Genomic DNA, 13,130 nt, shown 5'->3' with positions numbered 1-13,130 from the left:
GAAAGAAAGAAAGAAAGAAAGAAAGAAAGAAAGAAAGAAAGAAAGAAAGACGGAAAAGAAGTTAGAAAAGCATATTCCAAAGAAATCATAAAACTTAAAAGAGACCAACATTAAGAAGTGAAAGAAGGGACTGGAGGTTAAGAGCACGGACTAGTCTTCCAGAGGTCCTGAGCTCAATTCCCAGCAACCACATGGTGGTTTACAACCATCTGTAATGAGATCTGGTGCCCTCTTCTGGCATGTAGACATACACAGAAGCAGAATTTTACATATATAATGGACAATTTTTTTAAAAGTGAAGAAGGTTGAAAATATTAATAGTTTGAAGAAAATCTAGGGAATCAGTATCATTAAGTTGGTTTGCTCTATGGTAGGTGTAGGTTTTATATGTCAGTTAACAGCTTGATGATATACTTCTTAAGAAATAAGTAAAACTTCTCTTTTGAAGAAGAAGTTTTACATGTGATCTCAGCCAAAAGGCCAGGAAGCAGTGGCTGCCTGCTGAAGTGGTCGTGAAGGAAGGAGCATTGTCCATCACTAAGGAAAGTGGGGCTTGGCTCTTACCTGGGCCACTGGTGTCCGGTGTGCATATGAAAGAGGGGTAGATGGGCAGAGATCTTCCTCCGCAGCGTGCAGGTGGGCATCTTCATACCCTCCTGTACCTCTCTGCTCTGTGAACCAAGTGTGGGCAGCCAGGAGAGAACACTACAGTACCAGAGGCTTCTGAAGATCGGTCTTTAGGAAAGACGCTGCTGGCATCTTGGGGCAGGGGAGGATAATGTGTGGCCTCTCACCCACTCCCAAAGCCTGTCCATCAACTGGACTGAGATTCAAAGAAATAAGCAGTATTACTGGGTTTTTCTTACTATGATTTGAGGATTTAGAGAATTATTTATCATGGAGAGCACCATTGTGTATAAACATAGACTTCGCAAGAGCTTTTGCTTGGCAGCCCCCAAGGGTCTAATCCCAGGAATGAGATTAAAAAAAAAAAAGAGTGATCCCACCAGACTGCCTTCCAAAGAAGGAAGAAGTTTATCCTTATGGGTATCTTAAAACCTTAGTGTGAAGTCATGCATGCCAGGCTGGGCACAGTGGCACATTCTCTGCACTGGGAGGCAAAGCAGCTGGGTCTTTGTGATTTTGACGCCAGCCTGGTCTACAAAGCAAGTTTCAGGCTAGTCAGGGATACACAGAGAGAACCTGTCTCCAAAAAAGGATTTTTTTAAAATGCATGTCTTTATTATAATGCTTGAAATTGTTCAGGATACTGTGGCCATCACTAGATCTCTCTCTCTCTCTCTCTCTCTCTCTCTCTCTCTCTCTCTCTCTCTCTCTCTCTCTCACACACACACACACACACACACACACACACACGACTCTTTGTTTGAGGTGCAGATTGTTTTGAACTTGTGGCTACCCTTGGTGGCACATTAAGGTCATTTATTATTTATTATTAAAGTACACTTTTCGGTCATTTTTTTAAGAAAAAACAACCTTATGTTGTTTAATTTGGGGAAAGTAAATCAAAGTATGTAGTTTCAGTGTCTGTTAGTTCAGTGTCTAGTTACAATAGCAGGAGATGGCTGTGTCAGCAGTGGGGCAGAGTTCAGCAGCAGGGGAGATGTGAGCCGATTATCTTTCTCAGCAGAGGACTGGGCGGCAGTGGGAGTTCAAGGCATGCAGAAACATAATCCATCCGAGATGAGGGCAAGGGACCACAGGGCTGTTAACGCTTAGTTTCAGGTTGCCATTCCTGTAAGAGCTCTTCTAGCTGCAGGACGTTTAGGGAAAAGTCGCTTCTTGTCTGCCGCTCTAGCTCCTTGGGATTCTCGGTGCTCATGGTAAAATGCTCTGTGCAGCGGTGTAGTTCAGAAAACAATAGGCATGACCTTTAATTCACTGTTTTCTTCTGCTCATAGCTAGAAGATGTAAACTTTCTGTGCACCTGCTTAGATATTTTCTTTTCCTTGAAGCAAGATCACGGTGGTTTCTTTTAAAACTCTTTACCTATTAGTTCCAGAGATAAGAACTCTGAGCAGTGATGAAGAGGGGTGAGTTGATGCCTGGTGTCAGAGGACCACTGTCAGTGATCAGGAAGGTACCATGTCAGTGGGTGCACTGGTTCTCCAGAGACCAGGTCCGAGGTGAGAACCCTGTAGTGACGACTGAATTCTTCAGCAGCCTCTGTAGATGGATGTTTCTTTGGGCTGCAAACTCACAAAAAATGACACAGAGACTCATTATTAATTATTAATTAAGAGCCTGGCCTTAGCTTAGCTTGTTTCTAACTAACTACCTCTTTTAACTTAGCCCATATTTTTAAATCTACTTTCTTCCCCAAGTTTGTTACCTCACCTCCATTTTGTCCATCCTGCTTCCTCCATGTCTGGAAAGGACTCTCTGCCTTCCTTCTTCCCAGATTTCTCTCTTTCTAGAACTTCCTGCTATGCCTCCTGCCTAGCTGTTGGCCATTTAGCTTTTTATTATACCAATCAGAGTGACACATCTTCACAGTGTGCAAAAAGATTGTTTCACAGCAAGCCCCCCTACTCCTCACTGCAAATATAGGAAACTTGATATAGTGCTTAAATGGAAGCTGCTTCTTCACTATCTCATGGCAAAGAAACAACATCCTCATGGAGATATAAAATCTAGATTGCTTCCACCAGCGATGGGAAAATATCTAAATAGCTTTGTTTAAAGAAGTTGTAAGAAAGAGTAAACATGTCAAGACTGCCAGTGGACAGTAGGAGAATGTGGGCCTTGGATGGGTTTGTGTGGAGTTACTCAGTCGTCCTCCCCGTGAGGATCTGGTGAGAACGTGTGGGTTGAAAGCTCCGCAGATGGGGTGGCCGCAAGAGCCACCCTGGACTCTGAATATTTCGGCTGACGTTTTGCAAAGTGGCCGGACACATTACAGAGATCAAACCACACAGAGCGGACATTGGGGAGGTTGTAATCTCCTTGTCTCCACCGGGGGAAATAGTGATGAGGCTGGAGAAAGAAAATTGCCCTCCAGGCTCATGGTGAGCTGTTTGGAAAAGCAACTGGGATTTCATTCCAAGTGGGAATGCAGATCCTCACATTCCAGAAGCTCCTTCCATACTCTTGGTGTGGCCTCGTCCCAGGCTTTATAAATACTGAGTCAGTTGCAAGGTGGAAGAAATAAAAATATCAGATGTACAGAATGCTGGTATTTAGAGAAACGACACTCTCCCTCAGGACAGCTGTTTCGAAATTAGTAGCCATGCAACTATCTGCTAAAAAACAGTATTTTGGGAATGTAGTCCCTATGTGTTTTTTATTTATTGACTTATAATCATACTTTTGGGTATTAGCATAGAATGTAATTATGTTCTAATCATAATAATTAATACATTTTTCATGTCAAAGGCAATATTTTAAGACAATAACCACCAAGAGTTATATGCCAGGTTTTATGTTCTGTGTGGGTTTTCTATAGTGACCCACGGTCTTGCGAAGAGCAAAGACTCCTTGTTATAAGCTAATGTGTCAGAGCCCATCTCATCAGGAGCAAGCGGTAAAAAAAGTCCGTATCCCAGCTGTCTCCTGGAGAGTTTCTGTTCTGAGCCGTACCTGATGGTTGTCAGATGCGGTTAGAGTATCATGACGGGGACAGCGCTATGTGGACATGTTCTTCCATTGCTTGCGTTTTCTGTCAGCCATTTCTTGTAGAAAATGTCTAACTCTTTGAGGGATGATTTAGCTTAAATTTTGGTAATGTCATCCACTTTAGCGTGCACCTTTAGTTGAGGACCCAGGATCCCAGTAATGAATCACGTTGTACCAATGTTTGTGTGCGCCCCAGGGCCACATGAGGGCGCCAGTGCCAGTCTGGAAAGTCGGGTAGCTTGAGTTCTCCATTTTACCCTGAAAAGAGGATTGTTTCTGTCCCATGCTGACTGATTGTTCTGACCCCCTTGTGTGCTCCCCTAGGAGGAGGGATGAGTTGTATCAGCTTTGAGAGAGAATTCTGAGTGAGTGAAAGAACACAGCCTCCCTTTCTCTGAGCTGTGTAAACAATCCAAGCTCACTCTGGGTTTCCATGTCCGCTTCCTGTGGGCAGCAGAGCGGAGGTGTTTGCAGTTATACCTGGGCCTCCCCCTTTTTCTTTGCCAGCACCCCACGGAGGTGGGCACCTCATTGCCTTCCCATGGTTCTCACTGGTTTTCTGTGTCTGGGGAATCACCAGGACGCCAGTGCACATGGTGAGGCCGCTCGGGTTTGTGTCCACTGAGCCATGACCCAAGCAAGCCAGAGTGCGTACTCCGCTTCTATTAAATCACTCCAGCTTCCTGTTCGATGGATAATTTTATTTGGAGCAGTTTTATTTTTGTTAAAAAACAAAGCAAAACAAAACAAAACATTAAGTTCTTACTTTACAGATGACTAGAGGAAGAAAATAATTTTAATTATTTTTAGAACTCCCATTTGTCACCTTCTGGAATCTTCCACTATCAGGCGATAGATGTAGTCCTTTATTTTTGTTTGTGTGTTACTGAGACTTGAAGACCAGGCCACCTCATCCATGCCAGACCAGTAATTTACCATTGAGTCAACCCCAGCCCTTTCTTCAGAAGATGGGTGTGGTTGTGTGTGTACATAATTAGATATGATTGATAGTTGTTTTAAATTAAATAATTCAATGTATAACTTAAATGTCTTACTTTTAAAATATTTTACTTACTTTATTTAAATGCCCTTTATCTTTTATTTTTGATTCCTAAATGTTTCTTACCAAATTTCAGAGTTTCATACATATGTCAGGAAAGGGCTTCATTCTGTTTTTCTTGGTAAAGTGAACTTAACCCCTGCCTGTCTCGAACAAAAAACAAGCTAGGCATGTGTTGAAATGTCACATTCAGACAGGCTCTCAAGAGTGCGCCCTTGTAAATCAGGAGGGTCTGTTTTCCAAGCATGAGACGTCTATACTTATAGCAGCAACATCTTCACACACTGCCAAGAAAGTGATGCTGGGCCACAACCAAGCAACTGACCGTCAGTTGATGATGGTCCAGGACACACGGCTGGTCTATAAAGTGAGTTTCTGAACAGCCGAAGCTACAAAGTTAGACAATATCTCAGAAAATAAAGAAAGAAAAGAAAAGAAAAGAAAAGAAAGAAAGAAAGAAAGAAAGAAAGAAAGAAAGAAAGAAAAGAAGTTTGCTCGAGATTATAAGGTTAGCCGGGCGATGGTGGCGCACGCCTTTAATCCCAGCACTCGGGAGGCAGAGGCAGGCGGATCTCTGTGAGTTCAAGACCAGCCTGGTCTACAGAGCTAGTTCCAGGCCAGGCTCCAAAGCCACAGAGAAACCTTGTCTCAAAAAAACCAAAAAATAAAAATAAAAATAAAAAATAAAAAGAACGAAAGAAAAAGATTATAAGGTTATAGAGTAGTAATTCCAGACCCTAGATTTGTCTTGGCCCACAGCCCATGGTCTTTCTACATCATAGCATATGAAAGAGATAGAATTTGTTTTGTTTTATCTCATTCTAAATTTTTCCTTTGAAATTTGAAAAGGCAATGAATATTTTACCTGATTTTTATTTACTTTACAGCAGTATTGGGGATTGAACCTAGGGCTTCATGAATTCTAGGCAAGCTGCAGCCACAGCAGCTTTGTAAACCACATAGCAGATTGGAGTGTTCACACCAGTGACAAACTCAGCACTGGACTGTTAGGTACTGTGAAACTTGAGGCTATATTTGCTTCCTGTGGAACTAGAACCTGGTGCACAGAACCAAGGGCCGAGCTGAGAAGGCAGGTACTCCTCCCCTTGAAATGGACAGGTGTGGACAGCAGGAACAGCAGGACAGTGGAGCTGTTGTGTCCACTCATCCCCTTCTCCTTATTAGACCATCAATTTGCTGGCTCAGTAGCAGGGTACAGGGCCACCAGCAGGGTACAGTCCAGGCAAGGCAGAGCAACTGGATGGGAATGAGACACATGGCTTTGAAAGTCTGTGGTTTCCAACAGTCCAGTGTGCTTGGGGAGTCTTAGTTGCCTTTTTTATACAGACACAAAGAAGGGAGGGTCACAGGCAGCATGTGTGGGTATGCTTCATATGGATCAGAGCGGTTCTACGATGGCCGTGTAGTCTGAGGATCCATGGAGTTCCTTTGAGATCTTAGGACCTCAGATACAACGGTAACAACCTAGCCTGAGAGCAGAGAGAGAACGAATGGGTCCGGGCAGCAACAGTGAGAGTAAGTCAGCTCCAGGTCATAAGTGAGATTGGGCTGTCCTGGTGGCCTTCTCCGTGTGAAGGGTCTTACACAAGTCTTCTTTCCCAAGTTCCCTTAGTGGAAAAAATGGAAGCAGAAGGATTGTGAGTTGTGCATCAGTGGCCATGGACCCTTTGAGGTGTTAGACTAATGAACAAAATTCCCTTTTATTCTGCCCTTTTCTGGTTGTGAGGCTGTCAGTCAAGAAGGCTACTGTGCTCCAGGGAAGGACTATCCAGACCAATAGAAGGACCTGACCTCCCATTCTTAGAGACATGGTGATGGTCAGCAAGTGGCCTAGGTCACTTTATTGGTTTATAGTGGCTCATCAAATACCTGGCTGGTGTCTGTCTTCCTCCTTCATAAAAGAGAAAGCTCCTTTTAGTCCCAGACAGTCCACGTAGGGTATGTGGCTACTGCCTTGGGAGCAGGCACATTCCTTATACACTTTATCTTAGCACAGCCAGAAGGGCTCTTTAACATTTTGTGTAATCCTGTGACACTTAGCCCAGACCCAGAAGGCTTTTGTTGGGATTTTTATTGTTTTATTTGTTTCAGTTATGATGATGATAATGATGTGGATTATGTCACAAGTGGGGATGTGCATGAATGAGTGCAAGGACCCATAGAATCCAGAAGAGGGCATCAGAGCCTGTGGAGCTAGAACTACTGGCTGTGTTTGCTGGAAAAGCAGTAATGCTCTTAACCACTGAGCTATCTTTCTAGCCCAAGATTCTTTTTTAAATGCAATGAGTTAATAACCAAATAGGGCTGGCAAGACAGCTCGGCAGCTAGAAGTCCTTGCCATTCAAACCTGACAGCCTGGGGTCCATTTCCTGTAAAAAGCCAGATGCAGTGGGGAACATCTGTAATCCCAGCACCCTTGTAGCAAAATGGAAGTACTTGGAAGTTCACAGGCCAGCACCCCCACACACAGTCACACAACACAGAAAAACAAGGGAGACCCTGCCCAACAAGGTGGAAGGAGAGAACCCAACTCCCTAAAGGTGTCCTCTGACCTCCACACACGCACTATGGCATCCCTGCACCTGCATGCACACACATGAAAGTAGCTCTTTTAAAAAGCAAAGTACATAGGTGTATCAAGGGAATTAATTATGTCAAGATGATTCTTAAAAAATTAACTATTTGTAATATGATGTTATCCTTTCATTAGTGTAGAAAAATGAGAGCGTGGGTGTGGACTTGGTTACATCTGTAATTTCAAAGCCACAGTAAGGAAGTTATCCAGGGTATTTGGAATGGCAGTGTTATTGGTTCTTTGGATGGGAAGAAGGTTATGCTGAGACCATCATTGCCCTGAAGCCCTAACAAGAAATTCTAAACTTGGGATGTGTGTGAAAAATAAAGGTTCATGGACTCTGAATTTTTTTCATGGATACCCTAAATTGAGAACCAAGAGTCCTGGCCTGGGTTCAGCTTGTCACAGGTTACTACTACTTGATAGTCTTTTTGGTGCCTGCTCCTGGCTTATTCTTTCCCTGTTTTACCTGCCCATGGATTCCAGAATACTGTATGAAGACATCACCCTTTCTTTGCCTTAGCTCTTGTCACAGAAACTGACAAGCATGGCTACCCAACTGCCATGAAACGCCCCCTAACTAGAAGCCCAAAGGCAGAGTGGTGCAGGGTTGTGGCTTCCCTAGCAAGTCTGCCAGAGCCCAGGCTCTTCTGATTTCCTGCCCCATCATCCAGGGCCTTTAGGTTTAAGCTTTGTTTGTTTGTTTGCAAGGGGATAACTCTGCTTTCAGGACCCAGGCAGGAAGTGGAAAGAATGGGAGAGGAGGAGCAATATGGCCACTTGCCACAAGACAGCCTGGGAGCTGATGTGTAAGGATCTTCTCACTGACCACTCAGTCACCAGTAAGGAGAAGGTAGAGGAGACACTGAATGAACAGTCTTCCCAGCTCCCTAACTGCCGACCACTTGGTGCTCCCTGTGCCCTGGCAGGCAGGCCTTGTCACCTCTAAATCCCCATCATGAATGTTCTCACTGTAAAGTGTTTGTCCCCACGTTCCCCAGCCACACTGACCTGTTTCTGCACTCTAGAACATGGGGAGTCAGCTGAGGCACGAGTTCCTCAAGGGTGGCCCCTCATTTGGTAGAGGTGTAAATGACTCCCCATGATCACGTTGTGATAGTAGGGACAGCAACCACCTCTGCTTGTGTACTTTGTACATTGTACATAGATGTCACTCAACACACACTGCTTATAGTCCCCTTAACTCCCCCCCACACACACACACACAAGGTTAATATCATCTTCAGTTCGTATCAGGAAATCATGGCCATAAGATGCACACTTTTAACTGCCGCAGCACAGCCTGACCCCGCCATGGCTGAACAGGTGCCATCCCCCGCCCAGGCAATGTGTGTGGAAGTGGCGTTAGCACCTGAACCCTTAAGGCGTTTTCCTTTTTCCTGCCCTCAGTCCTGAGTTCGATTTCCAACTAAACTTCTGCTAGTCAGCGCTAAAAGCGTATGCGTTTCTGTCTGCATTTGTTTGAATTCTTTTGGGGGGGGGGGACGCAGATTCCTTGCAGGAGCCATCACTTTCAAACTCTTCTCTCATACCACAGTATAGCTTGAGTGACGCCATCTCCATAAATGGCCTTTTGTGACTTTTGTGCTGAAGGCCAAAACACTTTGAGTAGACTCTAACGACCAGGTGGCCTTACTGCCATTCCACACAGTCACAGAGCTCCCTCCTTTCCTTTCTCACACCCCCATTGGGTCACATGACTGTGGGATGGTACTTTGCCTCCACTTGCTCTCTGCCCCTGCTGTTACTGTTGTCTGGTGTTGTACCCCTTCCCATTTTTATACATGAACTCTGAAGCTCTCGGCCCAAGCCTCACAACCCCAAGGCCCTCTTCCTGCAGCACTGGCCTCCTATTGATTTGGATGACTTCACACCGGATTATTAAAATACTTTTTTTTCTTTTTTGTTGTGGGAGGGGCTTTTAGGCAGGGTTTCTCTATGTAACAGCCCTGGCTGTCCTGGAACTCACTGTGTAGACCAGGCTGGCCACATAGTCACAGAAATCTGCCTGCTTCTGCCTCCTCGGCACTGGCCTAAAAGGCATGCAGCACCCTGCTTAGCGTGCCTGATACCTTTTATGAGCAATCTTTTATTACTCCTGTCTACTCTAGTGCCTGTCATATACATCTTATGCTTGTGGATTCTAGGGATGTTTGAAGACAGAGTCTCAAATCACCTCTTCCTGCACCTCTGAATTGGATGGGATAGATTGGTATGAACTTACTCAAACTCATTCCATGCGCAATGCCTAGCTTGCATGTGGAATTTAGTTGTATGGTTTCTAGACGTGCTCATCTGAAAGAATTCAGAATACTGGCAGGAGCTGGGAAGACGGCTTAGTGGGCTGAAGTATTTGTTGCGCGAGCATGCAGACCGGCACTTATGTAAAAGCTGGGTGTGGCGTTGTGCCTGAGACCCCAGTGCTATAGGGACATGGAGCTAGGGCCTTCTACTCAGCCAGGTTAGCTTAAAAGTGAATGCTGAGCTTCTGCGACCTTCAGGTGCAGTGAGAGACCCTGTCCCCAAAAATGCAATGGATAGGGCTGCACAGAACCCCAGTTCCGTTCCCAACACCCAGTTCAGACACCTAACAATTGCTTGTTGTCTGGCAACTGATACCGCTGACCTTTGGATGACCACACTCACATACACAACAGACACACACCTTGACTGATTAAAAATCAATCTTTTGAAAACATGGACATCAACAGAAGACACACTGTGTGAGTCTCTGGCCTCCACATGTAGCCCATGTGTGATTTCACTCACACACACATGCATACACACACACACATACACACAGAGTAGCCCCTGGCATGAACTAAATCCATGACAGAAGAAGGAATACAGATGACGTTAGTTGGGTAACTTGAGGGAGGTGGCATAGGGAAAACAGATTTTTAGTGACTGCATCTTGTGTGGACTGGACTAGCTTCTGGGTTAGCAGAAAAGCATGTCTTGAAAACTCAGGATATAGAATAAGGAAGAAGAGACCTCTTCTGGTCAGGGCACTGAGAGAGGAAAACAGTTCTTCACTATGTTAGGAAAGGGCTTTGTCCAAAGACTCCAAGGCCAAACCTAGTCTGGGATTACAATTTCTTGGAGGTCAGAAGTTAAATGTTAAAGCCGGACTCCTTCTATAGGCTCCACCTTTTATATGGAATTTTATCACAAAGCCTCAGCACTTAATTAGAGTCACATCCTTTCTTCCAAGTGGTGATTTAGTTAGTGCTTCATGATTAGACCTTCTGCCCGAGGTGGGGAGGCTGGGACCGCTTCATCCCAAGGGTGTTGGTGATAGCAGTGACTAACTTGAGGGCCCTTCTCTGCGTTTCACTGTGTTTGATTCCATTATCTTCAGACAAAGATAGACATCCTGCTGGATTGTGCGTGGACCACTATTCAGGTCCTCATTTCTCTCCTGTCGCCTTCTCTCCCCAGGAGTCCGAGGGCATCTCCTGCCACTACTGGTCTCTGTTTGATGGCCACGCCGGCTCGGGGGCCGCTGTGGTGGCGTCGCGCCTGTTGCAGCACCACATCACACAGCAGCTACAGGAAATCGTGGAGATCCTGAAGAACTCCGCCATCCTTCCCCCAACCTGCCTAGGGGAGGAGCCCGAGAGCACGCCGGCCCATGGCAGGACCCTAACCCGCGCAGCCTCACTGCGTGGAGGCGTGGGGGCCCCCGGCTCCCCTAGCACACCGCCCACACGCTTCTTCACTGAAAAGAAGATCCCGCATGAGTGTTTGGTCATCGGGGCCCTGGAGAGCGCCTTCAAGGAAATGGTATGTACCATGGACAACTGGGGTAGCTCAAGCCAAAGCTTTCTTGCTAGCAAGGTGTCCCGGAAGTGCTCGTGTTCTTCCTGCCTTCTCCTGCATGCTCATCTCTCTTATACAACAAGTCTTATTAAAAAGTCACAGCAAGATACAGTTTCAGGAGCGATTGCCAGCCAGCAGAAATTAAGACCGCTAGAGAGGACGAACACAGGGATGCCCTCTACTTATTAAATGTACACCTTATCCCTTCGATTTCATAAGACTCCTGTTGACACCAGCTGGTATGGTACGGTTCAGCTTAATTGCAGTGTGAATGTGGCTGCCATCTGCTTAACACATATGTACAAAGTCCGGTGTTTTGGAAACCATGTTTGGTAAGGCACTTGGAAGTACCCTTTCCTTTAAAAATGGGTGCAGACTGCTGTAGCATGGGAAGTTAATCCCAGCACTTGGAGGCAGAGGCAGGTGAATCTCTATGAGTTTGAAGGCAGCCTGGTTTATGTGTCGAGTTCCAGGCCACCAAGGCTACACAATGAATTAACTGGAAGTGGTGGCGCACGCCTTTAATCCCAGCACTCTGGAGGCAGAGGCAGGCGGATCTCTGTGAGTTCCAGGCCAATCTGGTCTATACAGCGAGTTCCAGGACAGGCTCCAAAGCTACAGAGAAACCCTGTCTCAACGCCCCCACCCCCCAAAAAAAGGAGTGGTGAGGGGGGGTGGGTTAGGCAGGGGTGTAATTCATTCTGGTCAACAGGTACTGCCTGAGGAACAACTGAGGGGAAGAAAGAGGGCCACGTGACTTTTGACTTTCCAGGGCCTGGAACCCTTTATCCTTTGCTGTCTGAGTGGGTCTGGTCATGGAATTCAGCATCTTATATGTTGGCCTGCATCCTGAGCATGTACCCTGGCAGAGTGACCCTGGTTTTCCCAACACCGAACAGAATGGTCATGGATGCTGTATCCATGTGACCTCCTGCCAGCTCTGACTCCATCTTTTACTGAGACAAATGTTGTGGCTCCCAAGGTTCTCTTCCCTGAGCAGCAGCCTATGTACAGGCAGAGGGTGGACTACTTAAGGGTGTTTGGAAGGGCTTGGGGGTAAGAGTGTTTTTAAAACCTGAAGATTAGAGGCTGGAGAGATGGCTCAGTGGTTAAGAGCACTGGCTGCTCTTCCAGAGGTCCTGAGTCCAATTCCCAGCAACCACCTGGTGGCTCACAACCATCTGTAATGAGATCTGGCACCCTCCTCTGGTGTGCGGTCATACATGGAGACAGAATGTTGTATACATAATAAATAAATAAACCTTTTTTAAAAAAAACCTGAAGAGTAGAATGTGATGGCAAGTTGATCCTTGGAGCCTGGGTGACTCAAAACTCCTCACCTGAAGTGAGTGTCCACCATCATGGCCCAGGACCTGAAGACTTCCCTCTATACCCTAGTCAGAGGAGAAAAGGGAACGTAGTTCCTGATTTGTTGATAGGGAACAAAGCTCAAATATGAATACCTCAAATTTATCTGTAACTCCAGATCATCTCTTCTTGGTCTGTTTTCATCTCTGAACACACATATTTGCCCTATGGTTAGTGGGGAGCTAAAAATGCACCTCCTCTGGAAGGGATATTTAGGGGGAAACCCGGGAGTCCTTCAGAGACTTGGTGTGAGACAGTCACTCCGGCTGGTGTAGATGAGGCTCAAGTGTTGGCGAGTGCGACAGGACACAGTGGCATTTATCAGAGACGACAACTTGATGGTGACCCCTCCCTGCAACGAGAGAAGGAATCAGAAGGGGAGTGGGGGAGATATGTGGCGGCAGATGGTGGGCTTTCATTTCCATCCATGGTTGCTGGGGCTACAGCATCTTTTGCCTGGAATGGCTGTATTCTCGATTCCACCCGCTAGAGGCCAGTGTCACCTTGAGGAAGGCCTCCCTAGCGACAGCATCCCTTGAAATGTGAAACTTACTCAGGTAAATACCTAAGAAAAGGAACCCAAGGTTTGTCTTTTCAAGTTTTTCACCATTGGGCAGTTTACTGCCT

The 13,130-nt window shown here is 45.9% G+C and overlaps 1 protein-coding gene across 3 annotated transcripts in view; it reads left to right on the top strand.

Annotated features, from left to right (window-relative positions):
* Ppm1h (protein phosphatase, Mg2+/Mn2+ dependent 1H) overlaps positions 1–13,130 on the top strand; it is a 262,145-nt gene that overhangs the window by 114,850 nt on the left and 134,165 nt on the right. For all 3 annotated transcript variants that reach the window (XM_050163872.1, XM_050163873.1, XM_050163874.1), the window contains one exon: positions 10,755–11,099. In XM_050163872.1, the coding sequence (XP_050019829.1) occupies positions 10,755–11,099 (345 nt within the window). The remainder of the gene's footprint in view (positions 1–10,754; positions 11,100–13,130) is intronic.

The sequence above is a fragment of the Alexandromys fortis genome, unplaced genomic scaffold (assembly GCF_014885135.2).
Source record: "Alexandromys fortis isolate MF-2015 unplaced genomic scaffold, M_Fortis_MF-2015_v1.1 scaffold_125, whole genome shotgun sequence".
Lineage (NCBI taxonomy): Eukaryota > Metazoa > Chordata > Mammalia > Rodentia > Cricetidae > Alexandromys > Alexandromys fortis.
This window is presented reverse-complemented; position numbering and strand designations above follow the sequence as displayed.